At 45.5% G+C, this 14,025-nt stretch overlaps 1 protein-coding gene across 1 annotated transcript; it reads left to right on the top strand.

The window, feature by feature from the left end:
• The first annotated feature begins 8,955 nt into the window (after window positions 1-8,955).
• Window positions 8,956-13,109, top strand: IL36RN (interleukin 36 receptor antagonist). The gene is made up of 4 exons (XM_012742775.2): window positions 8,956-9,212; window positions 10,566-10,651; window positions 11,916-12,043; window positions 12,244-13,109. The coding sequence occupies exons 1-4, from the start codon at window positions 9,184-9,186 to the stop codon at window positions 12,466-12,468; spliced, it is 468 nt and encodes a 155-aa protein (XP_012598229.1). The 5' UTR covers window positions 8,956-9,183; the 3' UTR covers window positions 12,469-13,109.
• The last annotated feature ends 916 nt before the right edge of the window (window positions 13,110-14,025 follow it).

Raw genomic sequence — 14,025 nt, 5'->3', positions numbered from 1 at the left:
TTCTCAGACCTTAACAGAATTAACCAGAAATCAGTAACAAAAAGACCTTTGAAAGAACTCCAAATATTGAGAAATTAAACAACACACTCTAAACAATCCATGAAACAAGGAGGAAGCCTTAAGGGAATTTAAAATGTTTTGAACTAAATGAAAATAAAAATAAATCCTATCTAAATTTGTGGCTTAGAATGAATAACATTAAATGCTTATATTAGAAAAGAATAAAGCTGTCAAATCAATAATTTAAGATTCTACTTTAAGAAACTAGAAAAAGAGGAGTAAAATAAACCCAAAGCAAGTAGAAGGAATAAGAAAATTTAAAAATAGGAGATTTAAAAAGTCGATGAAATTGAAAGCAAAAACCAATAGAAACTGTTAATGAAGCTGAAATCTGGTTATTGAAAAACTAAGAAAAAATGAGAGAAGACAAAACCATGAATGAATCACTACTGATTACACATACTTTAAAAGGATAATAAGTGAATACTACAAATTTATGCCCATAAGTTTGACAAGTTAGATGAAATGGACCAACGTTTTGAAACTCAAACTACCAAAACTCACACAAGAAGTTGATAACCTGAATAGTCCCACATCTGTGAAAGAAATTGAATTTGTTTTAAATGTGTAAGATGCTGGCTATTCTTCTTCTTGACAATGATGATGATGAAGAGGAAGGATCACACAATAAGGACGATGGTGATGATGATGATGGCAATTATGGTGGTGGTGGTGATGATGATAGTGATGGTGAGGTTGTGGTCATAATGGTGATGGTGGAGATAACGGTAGTGATAGTGGTGATGGTGGTAGTGGTGGTTGTTATGGTGTTTATGGTAGAGAAGCTGCTAGTCATATGAATGGCAATGATGGAGGGGATGGTGGAGATGATGGCAATAATGGTGATGATGGTGTTTGTGGTGACGTGGTTATAGTGGTACTGGTGGAGGAGGAGGAGGATGGAAGTGGAGATGGTGATGGTGGTGATGGTGGTGATGGTGGTGATGGTAGAGGAAGTGATGGTGGCAGCAGATGTGTGAAAGTGGTGACCCAGGTTCCTGCCCCCAAGAAATTCTAAGTCTAAAGCTGTAGTGTCCTTTCTTTCTCCCCAGTTGATCTCAGTCCTTCAGTTATGCTCTAATAAACTGTTGTTTATCTCTCAGAAGCCTTCTTAGCCCCTCCTCAAATTTGCCCATTCCTTCCCAGCACCCAGATGATTCTAAAATTTATATTAAAAGGCAGAGAAACTAGAAGATATACCATCTGTCAAGCCCAAGTAAATTTTTTAGAAAGTAACACTCTTCTTCCAGGACACTGTTTGAAAACTACTGAAAACAAATGAACTGTTCATCAGTTTTTTAAGCACTAACCAAAAAATATTTGTAGTGTTCATCAGCTTTCTCATCATCAGAAACAGAAGTGGTTGCCAAACTTGGTGATTTCTTATACTTAAGAGAAATGAAATAAAATATAATGAAGTAAAATTAGTCTTTCATTGTTGGATATCCTGCTATATGAATTTTTTCAATTTTCAATGATAAGCTTTTATTATCTTTATGATAAGAATAATATTAATACAAACCAATCTTGAAAAGAACAAAGTTGGAGGTCTCACATTTTCTGATTTCAAAACTTTTGAGAAATCTAGAGTAATCAAAAAAGTGTGGTACTGGTATAAAGATAGACATATAAACCAATAGAATAGATAGAAAGCCCAGAATAACAAGTGTTGATGAGGATGTGGAGAAATTAGAACACTTGTGTACTGTTGGTGGGAATATAAAATGGTGCAGCCACTATGGAAAACAGTATGGTTGTCCCTCAAAAAAATTAAAAATAGAATTACCATATGATCCAGTTATTCCACTTCTGCTATATACTCAATGAATTGAAAGCAGAGACTTGAAGAGTTATTTGAACACCCATGTTTATAGTAGCATTATTCACAATAGCCTAAGGGGGGGAAGCAACCCAAATGTCCATCAACAGATGAATTAAAAAAATTTTATTCCATCAACAGATAAATTAAAATCCATCAACAAATGGATTAAAAACAGTTTTAAAAGAAAATAAAGTTCTATACATGCTACAACATGGATGAACCTTGAGAATATTATATTGTGTGAAGTAAGCTAATCACAAAAGAAATGCTGTGTAATCCCACTTATATGAGGCACCTAGAGTAGTCAAATTCACAGGAATGCAAAGTAGAACAGTGGCTGCCAGGGGCTGGGGTAGAGGAGGGTGGGGAGCTACTGTTTAGCAGGTACAGAGTTTCAGTTTTGCAAGATGAGAAGAGTTCCAGAAATGGATGGTGGTGATGGTTGCATAACAATGTGAATATAATTTATGCCACTGAAATAATTTTCATGTTATGTGTATTTTAACACAAATAAAAATAATAGTAATTTTAAAATATATCAAAAAAAGACAAATGTGTAGACACAATAAATAAGTTATCAAAAACAGAAAAACAAACTTAAAAAATAGCTTTTGTTTTTCATGAGAAGCTCATGAAGGGGGACGATCCCACACCCTCGGGGCCGCGCGTCACTGACGGAGCCAAGGAGAGCGGGGACTTCCCGGGGACAGCCCCTGGAAGGCGCCCTCGCCCTGCCTATTGTGCCATGCGTGCTCACTGCCGGGCGGGCGGCTTCACACCCTCGCTGAGAGCGGGAGGAAGAGCAAGGCAGTCCCGCGCGTGTCCGGCGCAGCCTGGCCGCGAGCGCCCCCTCTGGCGAGGTCGTGCCGCACACCGCGCGGCGCCGTTCTCGGGCTGCAGGCGGGGCGCCCGGGGCCAGGGAGCGTGGAGCGAGCTCCCTTCCTCCCCTTTTGGCCTGGTGGCGCTTCCCTTTCACGTTCGGCTTATCTCAAATTTCATGCTCAGCTCCTCCAGCGCGGGTCAAACTGCACAACCCCAATCCGTGGCAGGGGAGTCCTGAGCCTCTGGAGGCCGCTGAGGTTCAGACGAGGGAAGTGTCTTGACCCTGGATCTGAGGTAAGGAGGTTGCCGGTGGCTCTGGCCCCGCCCTTGATGACTCAGCCAGGAGAAACTGCCTGTGGGTGTGACGCACATCAGAGCTCACCCGCCTTGTGTTGCCCACGCGCTATTCCTGGTCCCGGCCTATGGATCTGGTCCCTGCCTAGTCCCCGCACCCCAGGGGATGTCGCGGCACCAAGCGAGGGCACAGAGCCACACGCCTGTGTCTTAGCGCCGAGGGCCCACAGCCTCCCTCTGACCTCACCTGCGACCAGGGTTTCTCCAGTGTTGACAGGAGCCCAATGGCTCCTTCCCCTCTGATGTGCCAGGGTGGGGGAGAGCTTCCCCGGCCACAGTTGGAGGTCCCCGTCTGCTCACCGCTCCCTAGAGGCTTGTCTTTGCATTGCCACCCTCTCTCCTATGCCAGGCAGGGCCTTCAGGGATGTCCCAACGCACCAAAAGTCACCTGAGGGAGTGAGGAATCCCCTGACATCCCAACGTGTGCCACACTCAGCTGTGGTGTGGCTCTTTGTTTCTGGACTTTGTTTCTGTTGGTTTTTATTGTCTTCTCAAAGCCCCCCTTGGTCCTTTGTGCAACTGCAGCCAGGGTGATCCCCTGGCCTCCATTTCTGCCCCAATCCTAATATCGCTGGAAGCTGTCAGCAGTACACAGTTTATTTTTTCACACTGGGGAGTAGGGGTGAGTTAGTATGGAATCGAACTGCCAGAGTACCAGTACCACAGCCATCTCTTACTAGTTTTGTGACTTTGAGCGATTTAATCTCTCTAAGCCTCATTCTGTCTTATCAGTTAAATGGAAGTAAGAATAGCACCTACCTTACAGGAAGGAGTGATATGACAATGAGATGGGACAATAGCTATACTGCTGTTGGCACATTGCCCAACACAGCGAACAGGTGGCAGATGTTAACCTTTCTTGCCAGCAATTTGAAAACCCCACGGCACATTCTGCAGTCAATCATCCAGGCTGTTGGGGCTGAGTCCAGGCACTTCCCCCATCTCTGGGCTGGGGAAGCCGTGCTAGCACACGTAAGGAAGTATTTGGTCTTGAGCCAGCCTCAGATGTAGGTCAATGTAAGTTTGCCCTCTGCTGTCTTCTCAATGTCCTCCTTACATAACCAGGAAAGGTGCAGGAGAGGAGGAAAGACAGAGGGGGCAGGAACAGGTGATTGGGTGTTTGTGCTCGGTACTGACACAGCCCGTCTCATCTAGTCCTCACAACACCCCAGTGACAAGGGTATTACTCTCCTCTTTAAAGAGGAACAAAATGAGCTGGGATGAAACATCCAATCAGAGAGATGAAGCAAATTTACCAGGACCACAAAGATGATGGTGGTGGTGATGGTGATGATGATGAAGCTAACATTTAAGCACCTACTATGTGGCAGATACTGTTCTACATGCTACAAATATATTAACTCATTTAATCCTAACAGGAATAATAAGTACTATTTTTATCCCCATTTTGTAGATGAAAGCTCCAAAACACAGAAAGGTTAAATAACTTGACCAGAGATACATGCTAGTAAGTAGCATGCTTAGGACTTGAACCAAGACAGTCTTGACCAGAGTTCAGCAAACTTTTTCTATAAATAGTCATGTAGTAAATATTTTAGGCTTTGCAGACTGTACAGTCTCTGTCACAAATATCAACTCTGCCATTGTAGTGCGCAAACAGCCATAGACAATATGCAAACAAATGAGCATGGCTGTGTTCCAATAAAACTTTATTTAGAAGACAAACAGTGGGCCAGTCTTGATCCATAGGCCACTTGGCCAGCCCACGGTCTTAACTTCTACATCAAGAGAATGAGGACCCTAAGCATCAAAGCTCTCTGAGAAATAAAATATGAATCATGAACAAAGTGTTAGACAATTCCCTGGACTTTCTTAAGTGGCATAGTGTACAATTCATTCAGTGTTATTGCAACATCTATTTATTGAAGACATACTGTATACAAGGTACCACCTTAAGTGTTTGGGAGACACCAATCAACAAACTAGACAGGAAACACCTCTGAGTGGAGGAATCCAATAGTAGTACATGGATGAATTATACAGTGTGCCCAAAGGTGGCAAGTGCCATGGAAAGAGATGGAGCATGGTAAGGGGAATGTGAGAGCAGAAGAGGGAAGCGTGGATTGGTGTATGTGAGCCTCATGGAGAAGAGGACATTGCAGCAAAGCCCTAGGGAGGAAAGGGAGTGAGTCATGCTGACATCTGGTGAAGAGTTATCCAGGCAGGGAGAACGGCTGGTGCAGAGGCGCCAAGGCATGAGTGAGGCGTGAGCATGCTGGGCGAGTTGAACATGCTGGAGGCACAGGAGGGGGCCAAGGCAGCTCTAGGGGGTGAGCAGGCATCTCAGAGACTCTCCTTAAAAGAGGCAGTGGTGGGGCTCAGCCTGTTTACCAGAGGCGTTGGGAAAGCCGGGGGTGTCCCAGCGGGAGCATGCCTGACTTCTCCAAGGAGGAGCAAGAGGTCCGTGTGGCTTGAGTGTACTTGATAGGGCGGTGAAAGGAGGAGACCAGGAGTTAACAGGAGTCCAATTGTACGGGGCCTTAGAGGCCTGGGGAGGTCTTGCCATCTACTATCAGAGATGTGGGGACCTGAGGAGTAACACGATCTGACTCAGGTAGTAAAAGGATCACTTGACTGCCATGATGTATGTTGGAGTCAATAGCTTTGGACTCAAGTTTTCTGGATTTGATCCTGATTCTAATACTGATTATTAATCCACTATCAGGCAATATAATTAATCTTCCTATGCCTGATTTTCACATTCATAGAACATAGATAATAATAGTAGTTATCATGGAGGGCAGTTAAGAGCTTAAAATGAAAAAATTCAGGTAAACCACAAACATAATTCCAGAGACTTATGAGCACCAAATGAATATCAGTTATTTTAATTATTATTCATCTCTTCAGCAATAATGTATTGTCTTACTATAATAAACTATTCATTCTTATACATTCATACTGGTGAATTTACCTGCACTGTTAAGTCCTCATTTGTAAAGCAAGAACAGGGGTCACATCTACCTCTGGGGTACTGCCATTCTCACAAAGGTGTGGATAAGTCACCATGGTGAACATTGCCTCTCTGCAGGCTGTGACACTTTCTGGGGTATATAAAGTCCACAAAGAATTGAGATGTTTTCTGAGAAGGGAGGGTACCCACTGAAGATGGTGAAGAATGAAAAAACAACAGGAATAGAAACTGTCAACCGTGATGACAAGGTGTATTCATTACCTATTGCTGTGTAATCAATTGTCTGCAAACCTAACATCTGAAAATAAGAAAACATTCATTGCTTCACAAAGGCTCTGATAATTAGGAATCAGAAAACTGGCTTTGCTGGGTGGTCTGGCTCAGGATTTCTCATTAGGTTGCAGGAAAGGTGTCAAATGTGGCTGCAGCCATCTGAAGGCTCGACTGGGGCTGGAGTATCTGCTTCCAAGATGCCTTATTCACAGGCTAATTGGCAGGAAACTGCAGTTCCTCACCACGTGCACCTCTCCATGGGACTGCTTGAGTGTCCTTATCACATGGCAGCTGGCTGCCTCCATGGGAATGATCCAAGAAAGAGTAAGGAGGATACTGCAATGCCCTTTATGACCCGACCTCAGAAATGACACACTTCCACTTCCACTATGTCACACGTTCATTGGAAACAAGTCACTAAGTCCAATCCCTACTCAGTGAAGGGCAATTAATCTCCACTTCTTAAAAGATGAAGTATCCAAGAACTCATGGACATATTTTAAAACCACCACATATGGTGTGTGAATTTGGTGCATTGTCCTTAGGACATGCCAGAGTTTGCTTTTTGAAAGTCCAAAACTTGACTCTCATACAAACTTGTATGGTGAGTATGTGTCAAAGACTTACTAATTACTAATACGCAAGGGACTCAGCAAGATGATCAAGATAATTCAAGGAATGGAGGTTTACAAGATCAGTTCAAGAAAGAAATGCTGGAAGTGACTGTCTACATTACATTTTTAAAAACTGTTTTATGACTCAAAAGGCATTTATTGCACCCCTTGCAGTTATCTTTTGCAATTTATCAATCTTCTCTTAGTTCACATCTAACTTTGGAGTTTGGGGCCTAATTAGTTAAGTCAAACGAAGGGGTATGCTCTCTAGGGAACTTATTGTTGGTGGGGCCTGTTTCCCGTTGAAAGCACTCATAGTCATAGTTTTGTCTTATACCAAGTCTATAAAACAAATTTGTATTATCTTTCTCACTTTGACCTGCTTAGCTCCTTCCTGCATCCCTCCATTCATTTGTCCTGTGTCGAGCCCTCTCCCTGTACCTTCAGCAAGCTTACCGCATCTCTGGGGGCCAGCCACATGCAGGCAGCATTTCCTATTAGGCAGAACATGCAAAGAGCTTTATTAGCCCCACAGCAGTGTCCTGTGGGTGCACGGCTGCAATTCACTGGGGTCAGGGGATCAAGGAAGGCAGCCCGGGTAGGTGGCATTTAGCATTTTTTTTTAGGTGAAACAATATCTACTTCTTCTACAATCACTTTGCAAATAAAAGCCTGTTTGCTTAAAATCACTTTGCTTATAGGCCAGCTATTTCTGGAATTTTGTTTTGTTTTTTGCATCTGTTTCAGTGTCATTTCTATTTGGTCAGTTTATAGTCAATTTAATAATTTTGCATAAGGCAGCATCTACATGAATTTTATTTTTCTGAAAGGTGTTTGTCATATTAGTGGCATGTAAATCATGGGTTATTTTCTTTCTTTTGACCAACTTGATATCTTATTTCTTCTTGAACACTTGAAAGGCTTTTTGGCCCATATATCTGAATGCTATTTCTTTAAAATTTATGTTTTAACAATAAATATTTATCAGTGGAACTCAAGACATATTTAAGTTGTTTGTTATGCACTGACCTTTCTTTTAATTCAAATCCATGGCAGAGAGTGCATGGAGGTATTAAAACTGCCTTAATTGTTTTACCATCACATATTATTTTACCAATTAGGTATTTAAAAAAGGTCAGATATGGAATCATAGAGAGCATAAACTAGATTTTATTTCCTAAGGCAATAATCACACACAAGCAAAGATGTTGATAAAAAGATGTTTATCGCGACATGGTTATCAATAGCAAAAACAAAAAGAAAGAAAGAAACAAAAGAAAACAATAAAAAGGACCAATGATAATAGATTGGTATAAATGATGTTGTAGCTATACAATGAAATACTATATAGCTATTCAAACTTATGATGTCAATATTCATATGTGGTATGGAAAGATATCCTGTTATTCTGCTACATTAAAAAAAGGTTGGAAGGAGTGTAGGTTCTATGATGCAGCTGTATGAGAAGCTGCCTATAGTTACATGCATATATGCGTGTGCAGGAAAAGCTGTTGTTATTGGCTTTCTGGTGATGCACTCACAGAAAACAAGTGCTCATGTTTTTCCTTTTGCCCGTCTGGATTTTCAGGTTTTTCCACAGTGAACATGTAGCCTAAACATTCCCTAAGCAGGAGAGCCCCACCTCTAGCATCTTCCGTAGGCCTGGCAAGGGCAGGAGGAAGGAGGGACAGAAATAAGGAAGGAAGAGGGAGGGACGGAGGAAAGGAGGGAAGGGAAGTAGGAGAAAAGGAAAGAAGGTTATTCTAAAATCTGCTTTCCTTGAGCTGCTATCTGCACTGGCTGCATTGGGTCTGGAAGCCTCTGGGGTACAGGAGCTGGGTGCTCATAAATATCCAGAAAGCCCCACAGGAAGTTCTTCAGAATTGCTGGAAGGAAACTCTCCAGAAGCTTCCCTCCCTGAGAGAGAGAGGTAATGAGCAGCAGGTGTTTCTGGAGGCTTGGGGTGGTGTGAAATCACCCCTGGAAACCGGTCCTCCCCCGGCTGTGGCGGTTTCAGGGCACCTCCCTCAGTGCCTTACTTAAAAGGCTGAGGCATCCTTAGAGGAGCCGGCAGACTCTGCAGTTTTTCCCCCAGGAGAAAGCAGCATTCCCAGGTATCCTCTGTGGCACTGGCAGGCGCTGGCTCTCTCCTCACCCCACGTCCACAATCTCCTGCTCTGTGGAGGCTCCTCATGCGCTGGGTGCTCAGGAGGCTGCTCAGGTGGGGCTGGACCTCTGTCCTCACCTTAGATTTTCTGTTATTTATTTCAAAATAGGGGCATCTACACACTGTGGAGCTCAAGATGGTCCTGAGTGGGGCTCTGTGCTTCAGGTGAGTATATGAGGCTCTCGTTTGGCGAAGACACATGGGGGAAGTGAGTTCTGGGTAGACCTGTTGTCCAGCTTTTCGAGGGAGGGAAGGGGGAGGGGCCGTGATTGCAGCTGGGGTTTGGGACCAGCCCCGTAGAGAGATTCTTCCAGCCTTCTTCAGATTGGGCAGGACTGGGGCAGGCTGCCTCAGGAGGGGTCCCTGATACTAAAGGGGACAAGCGAACCACCCAGTCTAGAGCTGCAGCCTGCTCTGTCTGTAGCGAGGAAGGGAGTCAGGGATCCTCTCTGAGCTCCGCTGTTGCCACCCAGCACAGTGAATTGATGTCATCCCACCTACTCTGTGCCCCTACCTCCTCGCTGCTCATTGGGGGAAAAAATAGAACAAAAACCACTGTTGAGTCCGTCTGTCCATCCACTGGCATGCCCTAAGCAGACGCTCTGCATTGCTCTGGACTTTACAGTAGTGGATGAGAACGGACCTTTCTCTGAGTCTAGTATAACATTTTTCCCAAAGTGTATTCCAAGGGACTCCAATCCTTGGAGATGCTTTAGCTGTGGAGCTTTCTGATCAAATAAATGCAGGGCACGCTGCTTTCTATGTCCCCTTGTGAGAGAGCCGCAGCGCAACTCGGCGTGCTAGTGACGCTGAGGCTTTCTGAAGTCGTGCAATCTGTTCAATCCTGTTTGGCCACACATAAAACAAATTTTTACACTGCATACTTTTCTCCCATATAATACCTGCAGAAACCCACTGTAGGATACATCTTTCACTTCACAGCATGTCAGAAAATCAACTGAGATCATAGATGAGAAGTAATTTTGAAAAGTAAAATAAAAGATTAAATTACAGAAATTAAATTTATAGAAATTCCTCACTTAGCAGGGACTATATGGCCATGTGGAAGTACATGTACCTTGAAGTCTTCAGTAATAATTGAAGAATCAGATTTTAATCTGGAAGAGGCCTGGTATTACCTCTCCCATCATCTGAGTCCAGCCACGGGGAGGCTCAGGCCCAGAGAGGGTGAGGGCTGTCTGCTGTGACTCGGCAACCAGGATGGGAACCAGGGCTCTGACTCCCAGTCCGGATTCTCTTCCAGCGGCACATGGAGGAGATTAGTTGGGATAGAAAAGGTTGAACAGGTGAAGGAGTAAACCCCAGACTCAGATGAGAGGGAGTTTGAGAGAGGCTGGGAGAGTTTGAGCAGGCTGGGAGAGAAGGTTGTGCTATTATTTCCAGCACGGTGGGAAGAGAGGGGACAACACGCCCAAGATGAGGGGTCCTTTGGAGCCAGGGCACTCTGGTGTGCCCACTCCTCCCCTAATGGAGTCTCACCCCTTCCCCCTGTTTCAGAATGAAGGACTCTGCATTGAAGGTGCTTTATCTGCATGATAATCAGCTTCTAGCTGGAGGGCTGCATGCAGGGAAGGTCATTAAAGGTTGGTGGCAAAATGTGACCTGACTTTCCTGGGTCTCTACACACTCTGAGGGGAGGGAGCCTGAAGAGGGCTTGGAACAGTTATGGGAATTAGCACAGGCCTATGGCCCCTCATCCCTGAGGCATTAGATAGTGTGCTGTAATCCGGGCTCCCAGGAAGGAGGATAAAATACTACACCTCCCAGCAAGGTCGAGATAAAGCCTGGTGCCACGTGAAGCTTCTGTGCGGAGGTGGGAATGTTTTCTAAGAGGAATGGCTTGTCGTTCCCTCACAGATAGACTCGGGTCAAACATTCTACTTTCCTGGGAGCTGGTGCTGAGGAGAGAACTAAAGCAGTTTTTCTATACTTTTATTTCCTTATGAGGGTGGGTTTCTGTCTCCTTACTCACTCTGCCCCCAACACTGTGACAGGCCCTTTGCTCTAAAACAGTGCTCACGTGTCCATCTAGAGCACCCTTACTGAGCATAGAGGCCAGGAAGACCCCTCTGCTAGACCATGTGTCCATGTGTGTGCATGTGTGTATACATGCAAGCATGTATGTGTGAGCACGTGCACGTGTGTGTACCTGTGTGCACGGGCAGGTATGTATGTATGTATGAGGGTGTATATGTGAAGTATATATTTGAGTGTGCATGCAGGCATGTATATACAAGCATATCTATGTGTGTATGTATCTATGTGTATAAGCATGCATGTGTGTGTGCAAGTATGCATGTGTGTACACATGTGTGCATATGTGTGTGGATATGTATGTGTGGGGTATGTGCGTGTGTGTATCTGTGTGTGTATTTCCATATGCATGCGTGCATGTATGTGTATGAATGTATGTGGGGGGATGTCCAGAGAGAAGTGAGGTCCTCTTCTGCTCTCAGGAATCCCTCAGGGGTAGAAAGATGTCCAAACAACTCTAATGGGAATCTTATCGAGACAAGTTGCAGAAAAGAGGCCTGAAGCCAGGGGCATTGAAGGAGTGGGTTGAATCCACCTTGGAGTTTAGAAAAGACTTGAAGGTTTGACCCTGAACAAGAGGTTGGGATGGGAGGTGGTACAGTGAGCTACAATGTGGTACAATGTGACTCGATGTCCACTCTAGGCCAGCTAGCAGGAAACCACCCTTCCTTCCCCTTATAATAGCCACTAAGAGGCTTTCCTTCTGCACAGCTGGGGCAAGACAGCTCTGACTGATTCTGCACCCTAGGGTGCAGAATGGGGGAAGAGGGAGAGAGGTAGCCAAGGTTCCTGCATCTGGCCTCCTTCCTGTAGGTGAGGAGATCAGCGTTGTCCCCAATCGATCGCTGGATGCCAGGCTATCCCCAGTCATCCTGGGCGTCCAGGGAGGGAGCCAGTGCCTGTCGTGTGGGACGGGGCAGAAACCGACCCTGACAATAGAGGTGAGTCCAGTCGGGGCATCCTTGCCATCGGTCAGCTAAGCCAACAGACGAGGAATGCACTGGGGCTGGGCATCCTGCACCTCTAGACGATGGCCTGGCAGGGTTCCCTTCATGGCAGCTCTGCCTACCCCCTGATGGCCCTGCCCAGCCCTCCCGCTGCCCCTTCCAGCTCCTTACCTGCCCTGCTTCTCTGCTGGCAGCCGGTGAACATTATGGAGCTCTACCTCAGTGCCAAGGAATCCAAGAGCTTCACCTTCTACCGGCGGGACAGGGGGCTCACCTCCAGCTTCGAGTCGGCCACCTACCCGGGCTGGTTCCTCTGCACGGCACCTGAAGCCGACCAGCCTGTTGGCCTCACCCAGATTCCTGAGAATGCTGGCTGGGATGCTCCCATCACGGACTTCTACTTCCAGCAGTGTGACTAGGGCTTCGTGCCCCCCAGAATCCTCAGGCGGAGCCAGCTTGGGCAGGAGGTTGGTGGAGGAGGAGACCCATGGACAGCCACCACTCTGCTCTCGGCGCCCCTACCTCTGTCTTACTGGGCACTGGCCACTCTCTCTTCTCCTGGTTCCTAGTTTGGGTAAATTCTGGTATTTGAGCCTCAGTCCACTGGGTTACCTCCCCAACTGGGTGGTGCTACCGGTATGGAAACTTGTAAAAACAACATGAGATAAACTGGGAGAAACATAAAGAGATTTCAAGTGGGTGGGGTGGGGGGTGCGGTGGGAATTATTCATGTCCAATTATTCACTAATCCAGTCAGTGGTAACTAACCCAGTTAGTTACCCAGTGGTAACTAACCTAGACCCTACGGGCCAGCCCAGCCCTAGTTGAGCCTCATAGGGCCACCAGCCCTCAGACAAGGTCCTGTCATTCACTGCTGTTCAGGAGAGCGAGGTGGTCACAGAATTAGGGACCCAAGGTACTCAGCCCAGCCCCCTCCCCATCCATCCCTTTAGTTCTGCTGCCATCACCGTCATATGCTACCTTTTCCATCTCTACCTTCCTCCTCTCCCCATGGGCATGAGAGGGTGCTGGTCTCAGAAGAAATGGCTCCAGCTCAGAAGACAGAAGATGAGCAGGGCATGTCATCCCTTGTTAAAACCCAAGGTGCAATAAAAATCCCAGGGGCTGGTCCCTGCTCACATGAAAAGTTGCTCATGACATATTAAGGGAAAAGATTAAGTTATAAAATAGCATATCTTGTAATTTCATTTTCATTTAAAAAATACCTATCTCTATTTTTCTGCATAGGATAAAGTCTAGAAGCGTTTACTTCAATTTTGGCAATATCAGGGTGATGGCAGTATAGGTGATTTTTTGCTTTGTTCTTTTTATTTATCTGCATTTCCTAATTTACCTACAATGAAGATGGATTACTTGTGTAACAATAAGAAAAGAAATTAACCTTGGGGTAAGCAGAGCAGACATGGTTTCTGGTTGTCCCTTGGCCTCCACTTCCCTAGAGTGAAATGCAAATTGCTGCTCTGGTTGGTAGCAGCAGGGATCAAGAAAGAGATCTCAGCGAAGCCACTGAGAAGAACGATGTGATGGGCTTGTGTGGCTGGAATCTCCCGGGTAAGAAATTTACAGAAAAAAAAAAAAATCAACCTGTAATTCATTCCTGGAATGGAAAGCCCTTTAAGAAGGCTGCTGTATTTCTTGAATAGTGTCCCCCAAAATTTACATGCTTCCTGAAACCCCAGACTGTGACCTTATTCGGAGACAGGGTTTTGCAGACACAATCGGTTGAAACAGGGTCATGCTGGATTGGGGTGGACCTAAATCCAATATGTGGAAAGGACACAGAGACACAGGGGAGACACAGAGAAGAAGCCTACATAATGACGAAGGCAGAGATTGGAGTCACGCTGCCCCAAGACAAGGAGCACCGAGCACTGTGACCACACCAGAAGCTGGGGAGAGGAAGGATTCTTCCCTAGAGCTTTCAGAGGGGTCGTGGTCCTACTGGCACCTTGGTT

Source organism: Microcebus murinus, chromosome 3 (assembly GCF_040939455.1).
Source record: "Microcebus murinus isolate Inina chromosome 3, M.murinus_Inina_mat1.0, whole genome shotgun sequence".
NCBI lineage: Eukaryota > Metazoa > Chordata > Mammalia > Primates > Cheirogaleidae > Microcebus > Microcebus murinus.
The sequence above is the reverse complement of the archived record's forward strand: the minus strand, read 5'-3'. Positions and strand labels throughout refer to the sequence as shown.